The 19,577-nt window shown below is 35.9% G+C and overlaps 1 protein-coding gene across 2 annotated transcripts; it reads right to left on the minus strand.

Annotated features, from left to right (window-relative positions):
* Positions 1–3,576: 3,576 nt before the first annotated feature.
* Positions 3,577–8,520, minus strand: LOC149012644 (putative linoleate 9S-lipoxygenase 5). Of its 2 annotated transcripts, none has more exons than XM_089159609.1 (11): positions 8,446–8,520; positions 8,160–8,346; positions 7,812–8,021; positions 7,182–7,471; positions 6,679–6,919; positions 6,052–6,399; positions 5,785–5,870; positions 5,568–5,675; positions 5,158–5,462; positions 4,796–5,059; positions 3,577–4,707 (listed from the first exon to the last, which is right to left on the minus strand). In XM_089159609.1, the coding sequence occupies exons 2-11, from the start codon at positions 8,344–8,346 to the stop codon at positions 3,939–3,941; spliced, it is 2,808 nt and encodes a 935-aa protein (XP_089015735.1). In that variant the 5' UTR covers positions 8,446–8,520; the 3' UTR covers positions 3,577–3,938. The 2 variants fall into 2 exon arrangements, with proteins under 2 accessions (XP_089015735.1, XP_089015734.1); XM_089159608.1 differs by having other exon boundaries at positions 8,160–8,362; positions 8,446–8,509.
* Positions 8,521–19,577: the final 11,057 nt, after the last annotated feature.

The following is a 19,577-nucleotide window of genomic DNA, read 5'->3' on the forward strand; positions in this document are numbered from 1 at the left end:
TGTTGTCAGAGGTTTAATCATGCTTTTTCAAATTGGATCTAATGCTTCCCCTTTAGTGCATTTTTCAGAATATCGTATTTTTTTTCTATTGGAGATAACAATTGGTACCCAAAATCAGGAGTCACTAACAATATGACTGTTGACTATGAGCATTTCCACCCTCCTTAACCATATACAAGATCCAATCACGTGCAGATTGGTAATGGATCAGCCCTATCCATCAACCACACTAGTAATGTTCCCTTACACTCCCCTTCAATCGGTTAATGCTTAAAGATGTTTTGCATGTGCCTGGTCTCACGAAGAAATTGTTATCAATTTCTCAATTTACACATGATCATAATGCCTCATTTGAATTTCATTCTAATGTATTTTATATGAAGGATCGAACGATGGGGACATGCCTTCTACAAGGAATAGCTAAAAATGGATTATATCAATTGAATTTTGAACGAAGGAAAAAGTAGCAAATTCTTCTTCCCAAGCTTTGATTGGAGAAAGGACCTCTCTTACGCAATGACACAATAGATTGAGTCATCCTGCATTTTGCACTATTAAAATTTTAGTTTATGTATTTAGTTTACCAGTTTCATTTGAAAATGATCTTTTCATTTACACAGCATGTCAACAAGCTAGGGAAAAGCCATCAACTACCCTTTAGATCTTCATTTTTAGTTTCACAAGGACCTTTGGACTTGTTTCACTCTGATGTTTGGGGACCATCACCTATTATTTTGTTGAAGGATTTAGATATTATGTGATCTTTGTTGATGACTACTATTCCAAATTTATTTGGATTTATCTTTTTACTTTGAAATCTAAAGTACTTGGTATTTTTCAGAAATTTAAACTTTTAGTAGAAAATTTGTTTGATTGATAAATCAAATAATTTCAAAGTGATTGTGGTAGAAAAAAAGGTCAATTTCAAAATTTTTATTTGACTATGGAACTATTCATTGTATATCATGTCCTCATACCCGAACAAAATGGGGCAACTAAAAGAAGGAATAGACATATAGTAGAAAATGGTCCAACCCTACTTGCTCATTCTAGGTTACCTAAGAATATTGGCCTCATGCATTTAAGACTATAGTTTTTTTGACCAATTGACTACCAACAAAAGTCATTGGAAACTTATCTCCATTATTTAAATTTTTTGGAAAACAGCCTGAGTATGATTTGTTACGTGTTTTTGGATGTCCATGTTATCCATGGTTGAGACCTTACAAGAATAAGTTGGATTATCGTCTAGCATTCATGTGTTTTTGGGTTACAATAATAAACACAGAGGTTACAAATGCTTGGATAGATCTACTAGAAATATTATAATTTCATGCCATGTTGTTTTCAATGAGAGGTGTTTCCCATTCAATTAGGATAAACCATCCCTTTCCTCATCTCAATCTCAATTACCATCCCTCCTTGGACCACCTCCTATAATTCAGCCCACACATTTATCCTCATTCTCACCACCATCAAGTGTCCATCATAGCTCAACCTCAAATACATCACATAGTCATTTAATGAGTGAAACACCTCCACCCTCTCCTCTAGATAACCCTTCTCAATCAGCTATAAAAAAATCCACACCAAACCCCAACCGAACCAACTCCACATAAAATGGTTCAAGAACAAGCCCTATCCACAGAACCAGCCCAAATTCCAAACTTACCTACAAAACTAAGGAATACACATTCTATGATAACTATAAATAAGGATGGTCCTTGCAAACCTAAACTTATTTTGGCCAAAACCCCTTGCTCTAGACATGACCGAATTTGAACCAACCAACTGCACCACTACCAATAAATATCCTCATTGGAGAAAAAGCCATGGATATTGAGTTTGTTGCACTCCTTAAGAATGGTACTTAGTCTCTCATTCCATTAGTCTCTCATTTCAAATCCCAACACCAAAAACATCATTGGATGCAAATGGGTCTTCCGAATCAAAAGGAAAGTAGATGGATTCATAGATCGCTATAAAGCAAGGATGGTTGCCAAAGGTTTTAACCAACAAGGGGGTTACATTATAATGAGACTTTCAGTCCAGTGATCAAACCAACAACAATACAACTAGTATTATCCATTACAGTTTCAAATTCTTGGCCCATTGGTCAAATTGATATTCAGAATGCATTCTTGCATGGGATTCTACAAGAAATAGTTTTCATGAAACAACCACAAGGTTTGAGGATCCTATGTATCATAATCATGTTTTCCAATTGCATCACCCAATTTATGGACTCAAACAAGCTCCAAGCACTTGGTTTGATAGACTGAGCAATTTTCTACTAGAAACTAGTTTTCAAAGTTTCAAAACTGACACTTCTTTGTTCATTCATTTAGGGGCTATAGAAATAATCTATATACTAATTTATGTTGATGATATAATTCTGACTGCCAATAATGATTCCATTCTTTTACAATTTTTAGAACAACTTGGACGTACATTTGCAGTTAAGGATATGGGGCAACTGCACTACTTTTTAGGGATGTCTGTCACTCAATTCTTTAATGGCCTCCATCTCAATCAAGCCAAATATTTTAAGGACCTCATTGCAAAGGCCAACATGGGTGATTGCAAACAATTCTCACTCCAATCTCCACCACAACAAATCTCATCAAATATGAAGGAGCCAATACCAAAGCATTGTTGGAGCCTTGCAATATGCAACTTTAACCCGACCTGATATTTGTATGTAGTAAATAAAATCTGTCAATTCATGCATAGTCCCACAAAAAATCATTGGGCTCTTGTCAAATGAATTCTTCACTATCTTCAAGGCACAATAAGTCATGGGCTTGTCTTTCGCAGACACCCTACACTCACCCTCTCTACATATTCTGATGCAGATTGGGTTGGGTGTCAAGATGATAGGAAATTGACAGGAGGGTATGCAAATTTTATGGGCCCAAATTTGGTCTCTTGGAGTTCAAAGAAACAAGCAACGGTGGCTCAATTTAGCACCAAATCCGAATATAGAGCTCTAGCTAATGCAGGTAGCATAGTTGACTTGGATTCAATCTCTTCTTCAAGAACTAGAGGTGTTTTCTCCTCAAGCTCCAATCTTATGGTGCGACAATGTCGATGCAACATATCTAACTACAAATTTGGTGTTCCATGCCAAAACAAAACATATGGAAATTGATTTCTCTTTTGTGCGTGACAAAAGTAGCCACGAAGAAGCTTGAAGTTCGATTTCTATCCACTAAGGACCAATTGGCCGGCGGCTAACATTTTTACAAAGCCCTTATCGCACCAGCAGTTCAGTACTCTTCTACACAACCTCAACATGCGCTTACCCCCGTTGACTTTGCCGGGGGTGTTAGAGTACTAGTTGCACATGGACTCCTTAGCAACCAAATCAGTAATTTGAATTTGAGTTTGAGTTTGAATTCAAATTTGGATTCAAACTCATCAAGAGCTATAATTCAAGAAAATGCAAGACAATAAAAGGATAAGGATAAGAATTGTTTCAACCTCAGCAACCGAATCAATAATTTGAATTTGAATTTGTATTTGAATCCGAATTCATCAAAGAGTTCTACATAAAAATAAAAAATAAAAACTTAAGAAGGGAAAAGGATAAGGATAAGAATTATTTCAAATTCAAGAGAGTTGTGTATCAACTGTATCTTGTAATGATAAGAATTCAATAAATTCAAATGTAAAATGAATCCCACATCTAGAGGTTAATAAGTCTAGGACTTTCTATAAAACTTCTATAAGAAGTATACAACCTCCATAAAATAAACAACTGAAAGAACCCATTCAACAATAGACGTAGGTTGCACATAGTATTCAAACCACTCTAAATCTATGTTGTCTTCCTCATCTTCTTCTCTTCTAATTTCTTCTCAAACCAAAACTTAGCAGAAGCTAAAGGAGATTTATTGGGGAAAATATTCAAAAACACGTTGTTTAATCATAAACCTTCATATTGAAACACTATTGGGAATTCCCTTCCCTGTGAGCCCACCAGTGCGTGTGGTATTGGAAGTGTCTGGATAGAGAAGAGTATATGGCATATTTACTGGACCAACTCTATTTCTCAAGGTTGGGTCTTCGTTCATCTTTGTAATTCTCATTTCAATCTCCAGTAGGTCATTTCTAAATCTCTGGAATGCTTCCAATGGTTCTGAATCTGATGTCCACTCAGGAGTGTCTCTCTGTCCAAGATAAACCTCATCAGATGAATGCCTTGACAAAATCTCTATCAGGGACACACCAAGGAGAGCCTCTATCTGGCTTGTAATTGTTTTCAAGAAGAACGTATCAGGGTCTGACTCGAGCTCGGCATATTCAGGAGTGTTTGGCTCAGGCATGAAACGGCGGCTTGTTGTCGGGCGGTTTGGGAGGTATCCTGCATAAGGATATTGCCCAAAATTTACAGCTGCATGGAAAGCTGAAGCAGTCCATATTATAATGGTGCATGTTTGTGTTAGATCAGAAAGCGTCTGCATCTTAGGCCACCATGGCTTATCCTTCAAGTCACCATGGCCCTCATTGCGAAGCTCTGCCCACCACGACTGAAGCTCAGAATCACCCTGGATTATCTCATCTCTTGGGTAGTAGAAAGAGCAGTACTCATGAACCCATGTTTCAATTGCTGACCAGATTTCAAGCCCGTCAACTGCAAATGGGTAGTCCTCAATAACAAGTCGAAGGCCATGTCGCTTGCTAGAGTCTGGAATCGCCATTCCTCTAAAGAAACAAATAAAAAAAATGTCATTTAATTTCACAACTGATGAAGGTTCAAAATTTTTGTTCCTAGAGTTTTAAATTAACTCACCTATTGATGAGATCTGCCGGCAATGCCTGTTCAGGGAAAACCCAGTTCTTGTAGACCGCAGATGACATTTCCAAGGCAAATTTCCCAGGAAAGACAGTGGTTTCTAATATTCCACGAGCATTGATAAGAGTCTGCCGTGCAAATGCATTTATATTCATGGTATCCCGAAAGTGAGGATACAAAAGCTTATGGATTGGATGAAGCACACTAAGCTGTCTATTCGTCGCAATTACAAAAGGCTCAATCACTGCATGGGTTCTCAGCCTGCAATGAAATAATTGGAAGCATTCATAAATTCATTCTGAAGTAAGTTAGAATTCAGGTGATTTCTCACAACAAGGTGTTCTTGAAAAGACATATACCAGTGGGTGATGAGCTGGTGAAAGCCAGAGTCATTCACAGCAGCATATGCTTTGGCCAACTGCCAAACTGAACCTTCAACTCCGTTCTCAGCCGGAGTGAATGCCTCACTAACTGCCCCATGCTTGTCTCCGTCTGGGTGTGGTAAACACAACTCGATTGCTACTGGCTTCAAGGTGCCATCATCTTTCAAGAATAGAATTGTTCTGGCAGCGTACGTCTTTGTACTAGTGGTGTTTACACGCCTCAAGTATGGCATCAGTGCATCATAATAATCTAATATAAATAGCTTGTTGTTCTTGATAGCCTACACAAAAACCATGTCATGAATCAATTGCACAGTAGTTATAGTACTAAACCAGGAGATGCAGGGATTTATGAATGATGTTCATGAAGAACTTATTAACATTACCTCATCCACAGTTAACCCATGCAGGCTCTTCTCAATGTGTTCCTTGGTTATTGAACTAGTGTGGCAACCATATACATCTGGATCGAGCTTGCTTGTTGGGGGAAACTCCTGTGTATCAATATTGTGTTACCGAGTAGAGAAATGGAACCAAAAAACAGTAATCTTAACAGTATATAATTCGTTATGACTTAGAGAGTAATTAGCAGATTTAATTTACTTGGAGACGGCAAATGGAAGCTGGGTTCACGCCAGCAAGCATTTCTCTTCCAAATTCTTCATCTGTTCTCCATGCCGACTTGTCATCTGAAGTAAAACGATGGAAACATTATTAATTATGAGTTGCTTCTCATGTTTATGCCTTAGAGAAGTATTAGACAGTATCACCTTGAATCTCAATAGAGATCTATTTGGATTGTGATACCGTTCTTTATATTAACATCTGTTTTAGAAAAAATTACAATGTTAAGTGTAAGTGCATATATACTTTCGATCACTTGAGGCATAGGGAATTTGAGAAGCTGCTCTCCATCTGGAAGAACATGTACTTTTAGCATCTCTAGAAGTTTTGCATCCTTATCTTTGTCCACACTAGGATCGTTGGTGATTTTAACCCCTCCCTGGTACATTTCGTGTATGTCTTGCATGCTATGGAATTTATTTTGGATGCGGTCACTGAAATAGTTCAATGCTGGAAGAAAAAACTGCGAAACAGATTTAAGAGAGTAACCAACGAAATCTGCCATCTTCAAGTGACCAAAACGTTCATCTCTTGGAACATAGATGTTCAGAGACTCTGGACTTAAAAGTGGTATTCGGCTTTCAATTTTAGGATCTGCAAGTAAATAGGAAGGGAATCAAAATCCACTGCAAATTATTAAGCTTAATACAACTATGGAATACAGAACCGAAAAATCTATGAAAGTTATGCTCTGTTTCTATGTCATCAAGGATTTCAAATCTATGTTTCTTAATCTTCAGTTTGAGGGATTTGTATTGCTCTCAATAAAGAAAAAGGAATGTATAGATAACATGGAAATTATACCTCCAGCATAGAAAACCAACAGTATTATTACCAAAAAAAGAAAGAGAAAACAAACAATGGAACTCTAACCTGTCTTTGTGGGTCTCCGGCCAGTTCTTCCCCGCCGGGGATAAGGATATTCTTTTGACCCTCCAAGAACAGGTCTCACATACTTTGGGCCATTGTCAGGGTCCCCTAGATCATTGTAGAATGCATAATCATACACACGATGCCATTCCTTTAACTCTCCGGTGCCATCTCTTCTGAGATTCTCAAGCTCTTGTTCCCTGTACTTGAGTAGAGGTTGTGGAGTTTCACTTGGTAGGTAGGCCTGCAAAAGTGTACTTCTCAACTTATTGCAGACATCAGACATTGGCCTAAGTGTGCCTTACTGCATGACTAATCAAGTGAGATACTTAAGTAATGTTGAGTTCATATGAATTTTCTTCACATCCATCATTCTAATTGAACCAAACCAGATCTCAAATCATGTTGAAATGTATTCAAACTGGGGGAAGTTGCTATTGATCTGAGTTTCCAAAAAAGATCTCATGGAAGGTGCCTATGTCTTAGTCCAGTATGAGTTTACTTACTTGATTTGCAAAGAAAATCCGGTCGGACTTGTATTGTTCAGCTGGGTAAACCCATGAGTTGCAGACGAAGTGGATGCGACCCTTCCCAGGAACATCATTGAGTGTGACAGTCTTGAGGAAGAATTCATTGTGGTGTAAATTCTTAATTATGAAAGCTCCAGGAACTCCTATGCTTTCATCCCAATCAAATGTCATTTGGAATGTACATGAACCTGCTTCTGGGTTGTTGGTTTTTGTTGCCCACCCGTCCAAGGATGCAGGTGCTCCAACCCTCCCTTGCATGCCATTATCTGCAATTATGGGTTTTCAGTTCCCATTTCCAAGTTAAAACTATTTTCAGTAGGAAGTGAAATCAAGAACCAGAATGACCTGGTAGTGGGTTTTTGCCACCATGACTGTTTCAACACCTTTTTGGGCCCTCTTAGCCACCTGAATCCCATTACAGAAAAATGAGCCTGGGGTATGGGTGGATATTTTCAGTTTTGTCCAGAATTCAACTCTGTTCAGAACTGTGCTAGTACTAGGTCAGAAGGTCAAACGGTGCTGATTCTCTTTATCATATTCAAGTTCTAGTACCTGAAGAAGCCCTAAACCAAAAGACTGAAAACAGAAATTAGTTGAAAAGCTGACCTGGGTCTCCATTTACAGCACTAATTAGCTGCAATGAGATGCCTCTGCCCAAGAGCTCATCGACCTGGTCGATCATGGAAGCTTTGTAGTCATTGAACTCCAACACGGTCTTCTTCATCAACTCTACTGACCCTGAAATCTTTACTTTCTCCCCATTGTCTGTAACATCCAAGTTGTTTGGCCTATGTTTCTTTAGGCCTGGAATCATGCCTGCAGAACAGAGAAGACAAAATCAAACTAAACACTAACTACAACCGGGACGCCATTTAAGTTCATTTCACTTGGGAAATCTACTGTACTCTTTAAGCTAAGATTAAGAATCATAGCAATTAAAAGGATTAATAATACCTAGGATTTGGTTTTCTAATGATACATGCTGCATTCTATCAATAGCTGAATTTTGAACAACAGGTGCCTTTGATTTCCTTGATTTGATCCTCTGTGAACCGAAGTACAAACTTCTTGCAGAGCTCAAACTATTCTCTCGGATCTTGATGCCACCGATGAAGGTAGCTTCAATAGCTCCACTGACCATCTGCCAAATGCTCTTCCTACTTAGCAGGTCAACACCATCAAAGAAATAAAGAGAAGGTTAAAAGGAAAAAAGTTTAAAACCTATTATAACCCATCTCACCTATGAACCTGTGTAGTTTTCTGAATATAACAATTGATCCAAGTACAGAGAAGCATGGGGAGGGATACAAAGAAGTGGACAATTTATAAAGGATTATTGATGGGTTCTATCTATGAAGGAACACTGCTGAGATTTCAATGACACCACTTGCATTTGAAATTATTATAAATTAATGAAGATCCATAGGAAGACTTTCTGAGATTACATATTGAATCTTCTCTTTGTTTTATATTTCTAATCTAATTAACGTGAAACAAGCTTTGCACGAAGGCCTAGATGATTTAATTTCTTCTTCTTCTTAGGACTAAGAACTAAAGAACCACACAACGCCCCAACTCATGATTTTTTTTTTTTTTTTTTTTTTTTTTTTTGAATTGTTGACCACTTCTTAAGAGAAATCAAGAGATAACAAAATTGTTAGAATATTAATAAAATATTTCATATAAGATAGGTTTCATTGATTGTATTACATTTTTATTTGATTTTTTTATTTATCTGATATGGGTAATATATAGTTACTAAAATTCTTATATGAACTAGCTAGTGTGAGCTAATAGGAGCGTTATATCTTGATGAAAGATCTAATGAGTTCGCCTATACAAAGGATGTTAGGTCTTTCCTCTAAACCCTTATTGATCACATTATTCTCTACGTTAGTTCAGAGAGGTTATTCCATCAAGTCAATGAATAGAAAGGAGTCTAGAGGAGAAGTTATAACATTAAATTGATCATAGAATCAATTTCAAGTTCATTCTTAGTGGGAGACTAAAGAAGAGATTCCGCTACACTTCGTCTCCAATGGATCCTAATGAAGTTATATTCATCATCATCTTATACTGTTATTATACTAAAATATTTTTAATTAATCTGTGCGATGTTAAATAGATTTATTTTTACACGTGGCATCAGATCCTACATAGAATTGATTAAAGACCTATAAGAATGTTGAATGATGAATATGGGGTTTCAGAATCAAACCTACGCAACTTGTGAATTTTTTCTCCTAAGTTTTCATCAAAACCATATGGTTTTTTGCCAATAATTTTTTTCTATAAAGGATCTTGAAAATTCAAGACTACCACTATGTAGATCTCGAAAAAACAAAGAGATCGATTTTTATGGGTCACCACTAAACTCCAAACACGCCGCCACGCGCTGCTAGAATCCGACAATGGTTTTCTGAAAATTTTTAATAAATATTAATTAATATTAATGCTGACGTGGCAGTTTGACCAAACAACCAGTCCGCCAACCCGACCCATGACCCATCAGAGACTCATCGGGTCATTTGAGTCGACCTTGTTGACCAGTCAACGGTCTAACCGAATGGTTGCTTCAGGTGGACCGGTTTGATACTTGGATCGTTTGATGATCAAACTCGATTGTGAGCTAGTGAGTCGACCTGCTAGTACTGCAAGTCAACTCGCTTTGACTAGTTTACGGTTTGATTTGATTCAGTTTGACCGAATATGATTTCTGATTTGTTTTTTGACCATTTTTATTGTTGGTTGAACCGATTTAATTAATGTTAAAAAAAAATCAAAATTCTATATATTTATTATTTTTTTATTTTTGGCCAAATCGTATGGAATTTTGAAGTATTCTCCTGGAGTTCTATGTTTTGGACCCTTCTAAATGCAATGGAACCATTTTCAAAACCCAATTTTTCTCTTATGCATGTGAAAATATAACAAAACATGTTTATGGGTTTGTAACTTCATCGTTAGATAAGTCCTTGACATGGTTCTTTTATTTATCTCATGGTTTACATTGTGAGCATATTTTATGAGTTTTTTGTGCAAATGTATGATGTATTTTATACATGTGTTGATTGCATTTTGATAATCCTGAACCTTTTTTCAAACAATGTATTAGCATGTGTTGTACTTTATAGACAAAATCTAGCCCCTTTGGCATTCAGTTTAAAAATTATAACTAGCATTATTTGTGGGTAACATTAAGTATATCCCCAACATTGGAATTTCATGAGCTTGATTATGATTGACTGTCAAAGTGGCATTCATGGTTGAGTTTATGGAATTTTAATCATATATAGTAATGGAATGTCTCTTGGTGTTAATGCGTTTTTATACACCCAAATGTGGTAATTATGCATTAGCATTAAGAGGGTGACAAGTACAACATTTTGTTGGGAATTGAATAATCTAAGAAGTTTATACACCCAAATGTGGTCAATTTTCGAAGATTAGAATACTCTCATGGCTGCTGGTGTGTAAGAGAGTATCACAATTATATGTCATGAATTCTGCCCAAAGGTAACATGATGATATATGTGTACTCTCCAATGAAGTATTGATAACGTTATCCATATTGTGCTAATAAAGTATACATTGTTTGTTTTTCAGTCACCTTTTCTGTCAACAATAAATAGCTACTATTAAGGTTCTTATAGGGTCGAATTTTAAGAAGTGGAAGGAGAATATAATGTTTTCTATGGAACTGGCAGATGTCGACATATCTTTAGTTATTGAAAAACCAGCAGATTTGATTGATAGTAGTACATAAGACGAAAAATTACTTCATGCTGCCTAGGTGAAAAGTAACCGTATATGCGTACTGTCTATGAAGAGATCTATCAAAGAACACTTGAAGAGTGGTTTACCCACAGAGTACATTGCTAGGGAGTTGTTGGAAGCAATGGCACAAAGGTACCGTGTCTCAACTAACGTTGAAGTTGGTACATTTCTACAGTACCTTTTTACCATGAAATATGATGGTTCTGGGGGAGTTAGAGATTATGTTATTAGGATGGTTGATTTTCAAACCAAACTCAAAGCTTTTGGTGTTTCACTTCCTAATCGTGTTATTATCCATCAAGCCCTTAATACCCTTTTACCTGAGTTTGACATCATAAAGACAAATTACATTTTTCAAGATGAAGCCTGATCCATGAATGACTTAATCTCTAAGGTTGTATTTGAAAAAGATATATTAAAGAAAGACAAAACCCATATAGCATTGTTTGCATCTAAACCCCAAACCCATAAAGTAAAGAAGTTCAAAAACCATACTCCTAAGGTTGCTCAAGGTAAAGGTAAAGAAACCGGTCACACTAACAATTTAGGACCCTCCCCTTAAAAAGAATGATGACAATTGCTTCTTTTGTAAGAAGAGAGGTCACAGGAGGGTAGGCTGCACCAAATATAAAACTTGGTTAGTCAAACAAGAGAATAAAGGTATTAACTCCTTTGCTCTTGTTTGTGAATCCAAATTTCTCTAGTCCCATCCACTTCTCGATGGTTAGATAGTGATGCAACTAATCATGTTACTTCCACTTTACAGGGGTTCATAAACAAGAGGAAGCCAAGTAGAAGGGAATCAAAACTTGCTATGGGGACACATGTAGAAAAAGACGTAGAAGGGAAACATAATTTTTATATTAAACATTGGTTTTAAGTTACTATTAAAAAAGACTTTTTATATACCCACATTTAGAAGAAACTTGATTTTTGTTTCAGTTTTAGACTTGTGTGATTATTCCCTTGAAGTGAAAGACAATAAAATATTTATGTTTTTTAATTCAAATAAAGTTGGATGTTGCACAATGTCATATGGATTATATAGATTATGTCTAACTTCAAATGAGGATATATGTGTCTCTGGTAATGTTAAAATTGGTGTCCCTAAAAGACCCATGTCTAAGGAACAGTCTTACACGTTGTGGCATAAAAGACTTGGCCACATATCTAAAGAGTAGGAAGGTTGATAAATTCAAACATCCTCCATACACTTGTTGGTGGCCTTGATACTTGTGTAGACTGTTGTAGGGGTAAGTTGACCAAAACCAAAAAGAAATATGCAATCCGTAGTTCTGAACTGTTAGATGTTATTTATATTGATATTAGTGATCCCTATTCAGCCACATTGTGTAAAAATTATTATTTTATCATATTTATAGGTGATTATTCTTGATATGGTTATCTGTACTTGATTAAAGAAAAGTTTGAATCGCTTGAGAAGTTCAAGATTTTCAAGACCGAAGTTAAAAAACAGTTGGAGAAAATCATAAAAATTGTTAGATCTAACCAAGGAGGAGAGTACTATGGCAGACATGGGGATGCTGGAAAAGCTTAAAAGCCCATTTGCCAAGTACTTAGAGGAATCTGGTATAATTGGTTAATTTACTATGTCTGGTAGTCCTAAGCAAAATGGTGTGGCCGAAAGCCATAATCACACCGTTATGGATATGATTAGGAGTATGGTTAGTAGAACTAATTTACTTGATTTTTTATGGGGTGAAGCTTTGAAGACAGCCCTTTATATCCTTAATCGTGTTCCTTCCAAGTCTGTTCCTTTGACTCCTTTTGAATTGTGGACTGATTATAAACCTAGCTTGAACCATCTTAAAGTTTGGGGTTGTCCTACAAAAGTGAGATTGTTTAATCCAACATTGGAAAAATTGGAACCTAGAACCACTCGTTGCTACTTTGTTTCCTACCTTAATCATTCCAAGGGATACTATTTTTACAATCCCTGTGGAGGTACCCAAATTGTAGATTCTCAATTAGCCAAGTTTCTGAAATTTGATGTAGCCGAGAAGGGTAGCTTGTGTTCACAAAAGGTGGAGGATAGCAGTGATATTGGAACATATATATCTTTCTCTCTCCCTAATCAAATGGATGTAGAGCATACTACATTAGATGTTGCACCCATTAATGTCCTGGGACCTATGTTGCCATGCTCTTATTTAAGATCCTCAAATTCAGGATGCAGCTGTTGAAGCTCTACCAAGGAGATCCACAAGGGAAAGGAGATCTGCTATACCACCAGACTACATGGTTTACTTAGGTGAGCACGACTATGATATTGGTTTTGTGATTGATCCAGTCAACTATCAAGAAGTTGTCTCTAGCCTTCATTCAGTTTTGTGGATGGATGTGATGAGGGATGAGATGCAATCAATGAGACATAATGGAATTTGGGAGCTTGTTGAGTTGCCCAAAGGTTGTAAACACATTGGTTGCAAGTGTGTGTACGAAACTAAGAAGGACTCACAAGGAAAGATAGAGAGGTTCAAGGTCAGGTTAGTTGTTAAGGGATTTACTCAGAAAGAAGGAATTGACTATACTGAGACTTTCTCACCTGTCTCCTCTAATGACTCTTTCAGGGTAATCAAGGCGTTAGTGGCTCATTTTGATATGGAATTGCATCAAATGGATGTGAAGACTACTTTATGAATGGAAACATTGATGAGGAGGTCTATATGATTCAGCTCGAGGGTTTTGCAGTGGATGGTTCTAATCATCTTGTGTGTAAACTCAAGAAGTCTATTTATAGTCTCAAGCAACCTTCTAGACAGTGGTACTTAAAGTTTGATAATGTTGTGACTTCATTTGGTTTTGTTGAGAACCTAGCTAGTAGATTAGTCTATATACAGCAAGGTCAGTAGGAGGAATTTCATCTTCCTCATTCTTTAAATTGATGGTGTTTTGATTGCTAGTAGTGACATTGGCTTACTACATCAAACTAAGAAAATGTTGTTTGAGAACTTTTATATAAAGGATCTTGGTGAGGCAAGTTTTGTCCTAGGCATTGAGATCCATCATGATCGTTCACGCCACTTAGGGTTTCTCTCAAAGGGCATATGTTGATCGTGTTTTGAAGAAGTTCAATATGCTAGATTGTAAACCTGAGAAGGCTCCAGTTGTCAAGGGAGATAAACTGAGCCAATTGCAATGTCCTAGAAATGATGCTGAGAGAGAACAAATGAAGAATGTACCCTATGCTAGCGCACTTGGTAGCATCATGTATGTCCAAGTCTATACTAGGCCAAACATTGCGTTTGCTGCAGAACTTCTAGGCAAATATCAAATGAACCCTTGTTTCAATAATTGGATTATTGTAAACAAGGTTCTGAGGTACTTGAAGAGGACTAGAGATTATATGTTAATCTATAGGCGTGTTTCAGACCTACACTAGTAGGGTATATAGATTCTGATTTTGCTAGTTGTGAGGATGATAGGAAGTCCACATCATGATACATCTTCATGATGGCTAGAGGGACAGTATCGTGGAAAAATTCAAAGTAAAGTATAATCACTTCTTCTACTATGCAAGTAGAGTTTGTAGCGTGTTATGCAGCAGCTATTCAAGTTGTTTGGCTAAGGAACCTCATGAGACAGTTGACAGTTTTTGACTTTATGGATAAACATATCCGGTTGTATTGTGATAACAGTTCTGATGTGTTGTTTATTAAAAACAATATGGGTATCACAAGGTCTAAACACATGAAAATTAAATATTTGACTATTAAAGAAAATATTAAAGGAGGTGATATCACAGTAGAGCATATTAGTACAAATGATATGGTTGCAGATCCCCTAACTAACTCCGCCCTAACGTCTTTAATAGACATGTGGTGACTATGGGCTTGGGAGCATCCTTAGATGCGGTTATTTAGTGAGAGTTTTTCATATTGTTCTATTATGTAGTAAAGTTTTTTTTATCTGTACTAGTTTTTTGATATTTTTTATGCACTGATAATCTATTATTTGAATTCAATAAAATAAAGTTCTTTGGTGACACATTAGGTTCACATTATTATCATGTTGCATATTATGAAAGTCTTATGATATGTGTTAACCTTAAGCAAGAACTATGGCATTTATATATTAGCCTTGAGGTATATCATATAACACATAAAGTTAAATTCGAGTTATAAAAATGACATACAGGTTTGTGGGAACCATAAAGTACATTCTCACGTAGCATTGAGTCACATCAAGTAAGAGATTTGGTCCAATAGCAGAATGACACATGAGGATTCTATAAAGTGTCATCAGTTGCCACATTGCCATATTACATCCATTTTCAATACAGTTAAGAGTATTTGCGACCATGAATGATCTTGTGTCACTTAAAAGATACAGTTACTACCATGATTCAGTACTTAAGGCTATATGTGAGGGGATTGAGTTTTAGGATTATCCTCAAACTATTATAAAGTTTTGCACATAAAAATCAAAACGTTTTCAACATGTTTTTTCAATTGTTTTCTTAAAACCAAATAAATGTTTTGTTTTGCTAGACTTTATTACAATCAATATAGCCCAAGTGGGAGAATATTAATAAAATATTTCATATAAGATGGACTCCATTGATTGTGTTACACTCTGATTTGGTTTCCTTATTGGTTTGATATGGATAATATATGGTTACTAAAACTCTTATATGGACTGACTAGTGTGAGCTAATATGGACCGTTAGATCTTAATGGACGATCTAATGAGTTTGCTTATATAAAGGATGTTAAATTCCTCCTCTAAACCCTAATTGATCACATTATTCTTTGTGTTAGTTTAGAGAGGTTGTTCCATCAAGCCAGTGAATAAAGAGGAATCTAGAAGAAAAAAATATATAACATCAAATTGATCATAAAATCAACTTCAAGTTCATTTTTAGTGAGAGACTAAAGAAGAGATTATGTTGTACTCCATCTTCAATGAATCCTAAAGAAAAGTATGTGTTCATCATCATCATCTTATATTGTTATTATACTAAGAAAAATTTTTAATTGATCTATGCGATCTTGGATAGATTAATTCTTACAAAAATATATTAAAACACTTCATTAACAATCACAATTCAAAATTTTCACTTCATATTTTCCATCAGAATTGAACCATAAATCAAGGGATAACAAGATTTGTTAAAAAGAATAAATATAAATTATTACATTACAAATCTCAAGGATTGGCTTAGTTGGTAAGAAGATCAACTTCTCATAGTATAACATTAAGAGTTCGAATATCTTTGGTGTTAAAAGACAAAGTCCCATTTATATAAACATTTATGACTCCCTACCCTACCATTATATAAAGTTATTCTTTAAGGATTAGTCAAGATGTGAATCGTTCATTCTTTTATTTGCTCTTGCAGAACTGGTCCACTAATCGCGTAACAGCTTTAGCTGTGTAAGCTAGTCCAAATGAATCTTAATTTCAAAATAAGAAAGCTATTATATATATTGTCCTCTTGTAAAAAGAAAAATGGTTTATCCACCCAATGTAGAAAAATAAGGATTAGTGGTATATGGGTTTGCGAGCTTTAATTTTATTTTTAATTTTTAATCTATAAATGGCAATATGAACGTGCTCTACGATATTAAAGGGCCTCGTGTTCCTCATTCTTATGGCTTTTAATTATTTTACTCATAAAAATGATAGGGGTACTGTAATTTAGTTTATTAGAATATGGATCCATGGACCATGGTTCCTTATAGGGAGAACAGGAATATTACTCTTTTTTTATTTTTTTATCAACAATAAACAACAGATTTCATTAAGTAAAACAGTCTATGGTCATGGACCCATTACACACTAAGGAAGGTGAAACAATTCAAGCCAGTAGAATCCCCCACTAGTGCCTAAAGAGTTTGAATCGGTTTGCTCCTTTAGTGAGGAAATCAAAAAAAGAATTCCTAGATCTATAAATAAACCTGATCTAAACACATCTTTAAATTATTTACAAGTATCAAAATCTCAAAAATAACATCACAAGTCATCCAATCTAAACAAAGAGACCCTCCTTGAAGAGCCAGTGTAATAGTTTGGAATTTGAATTCACTAGAATATCATAAATAGCAAGAAACTTTGCTAGAAGCAGTTTGTCTCTGATAGCTTCAACTTCCATAATCATAGCAGTAGATCCCTCACTACTAATATATTGCCCAACAATAAATCCACTAGCGGAGTCCCAAATAAGAGCTCATCGACCACTATAGCTTGATCTCTGGTCCCAAGCTTCGTCTCCATGGCCTAATCTTTGATGCCAAAGCAATCTTCTGAAAAGCTAGGCAATGTATTGGCAATGAGGGATAATTAATGTAGTTACATGTAAATGGGTTTTTAAAACTAAGCTAAAAGCTGATGGGGCTTTAGAACATTTAAAAGCTCATTTGGTTGCACGTGGTTTTATGCAGCAAGAGGGTTTGAATTTCTTTGACATTTAGTCTTGTGATAAAATCAGGTTCTATTAGGTCTTGTTTTGAGTGTTGCCACTATGCTTGGTTGGTCTCTACTGCAACTAGAAATTAAAAATGTCTTTTTACATTAGTATTTGACAACACCGGTCTATACAACACAACCGCTTGGGTTTGTTGATCCGTTGCGTCCTCATGATGTTTGTCATTTTCATCATTCATAGTATGGTTTATGACAAGTCTCCTCGTGCATGGTATGACCGGTTTAGTAGTTTTTTGTATGGAATTTGGGTTTCTTTCTAGCCCTTCGGATAGCCTCTATTTGCTTATAGAGCTCATGGCAAGGTCTTGCTTCTTCTTTTATACGTTGATGACATCGTTTTGACCAGTAATGACACTAATTTTATGATATCATTTATCACCACTCTTTAGTTTCCTTTTTTTATGAAGGACTTAGGTGATTTACACTACTTTTTAGGGATTGAAGTAGCTCCCACTTCTTTTGGGTTTTTTCTTTCAAAAAGGAAATATGCAACAGATTTACTTCAACGGGCCCAAATGGTTGATGTAAAGCCCATGCCTACTCCAATGCTTGTGCCACGACAAGAGTTTTTAGCATTATGTACCAAATTAGGCCTCATGGCTCGGCCCAGCTTGCAGGGGGATGTAAGGGTATAAGTGTCTCTTCACATATTGTATATGGGTAATTACAGGTAGTTTGTATATATATAGTCTTGTATTTCACTATTCTAGTTATCGAAGATATTACTCCATCTTGTGTTTCTTAACACGGTGGACAGTTGGAATAGATCTGCAATTAATCTTCGTCTCAGTTCCACCCTCCTTGTATGTCCAACTGTCCTATCCAAAGTCGGTGAGAAGAAAGTAAATAAAGTAAGCAAACAGTGGTACCACTAGTATCATAGAAGGATCTAACACTGCATTTACAAAAAACAACAGTGATTTTATGCTTTATTAAGTAATATATTTTTTGCTTTATTATCAAAAAAGTATACTGAATTGATGGATCCATTCCTTTATATACACTTTCACAGCTGGAATATTACTCTTTCACATGGAAGAGGAATCCTTTTCACATACCCCAAACATTTGACCAATCATTTACCTTTATAAGCAAAAATAATTTAAACCTAATTTTAATTTCTTTTTATTTTTTCTTTCCTGAGTGGAGTAGAAAGAGTCAATCTTGTGATCTGACATGAAGAAAAACCCCAATTACACAAAACCTTCACCCATCTTATGAACAATTCTTTATATGCAATGATCGAGGGTTGTTCTCTCCTTATTCTTTTCCATCACATTTTAAGGAGGGGTCTCATCTCTGAATACTAATAAGGTATATTAAAGGTGAATCCCCTCTTTCAACATATGGTGGAAGGGTGTGAAAAAGGTACAATCCTCTACTGTCATAGTTTATTAAAATACTTGAACCTAGGACCTTGTACTGCAGGTATATTTTTGTGTCATTATTATGTGCCCCTCCAACCACCCCCCCCCAAAACCCCAAAATGTTTTTTTCTCCATCTTAAGAGTAATACTAATGAGGTTGCATGTATCTTCACACGTATTGTTTTGAATGTAAAGATTAACTATTGCAAAAGAATTTTATAGAAGGAAGCAAAAGAAAGTTTAACGTAAGTAAAAGAAAAAAGACAATGAAAGAATGGAAGGTTTCCTTTGAATAGGAGAGAGAAAAGGGGAACTTCATTCAAGGTGAAGGTGATCAGAAGGGTGCATGAATCTATTGTTACATGGAATGGTGGTGGAGAGTTGAATTTCTCTTTTAAACCCTTTGACTAGGGGTGTCAGTGGATTATTTTGCGCCGATTTTGGTTGGTTTTGTGGTTCTGTGTCGAAAGTACCAAATCTACCATTAGCAAAATTTTGGCTCAATAGGACTTCAGGTTGGTGTTGTTTGGTTTGGACTAATAGTTTAGGTTTATGTTGGATCGGTTATAAGACAATTACCAATACGTTATCAAACCATTTCAGCCCATTTTAGTTTGAAAATTATATTTTGAAAATTATATTTGGGTACTGGATCTTCCCCCAGGTTAATGTAAATTTATTAATCCAACCTCTTTAATCTTTTTAAATTTGGTTATAAAGGTTGGCATTTTAATGGCTCAATTCGATCCAATTCGGTTTAAGTTACTAACCACTAATGAGT

Source organism: Hakea prostrata, chromosome 6 (assembly GCF_041222555.1).
Source record: "Hakea prostrata isolate BN-2017 chromosome 6, UWA_Hpros_2, whole genome shotgun sequence".
Classification (NCBI taxonomy): Eukaryota; Viridiplantae; Streptophyta; class Magnoliopsida; order Proteales; family Proteaceae; genus Hakea; species Hakea prostrata.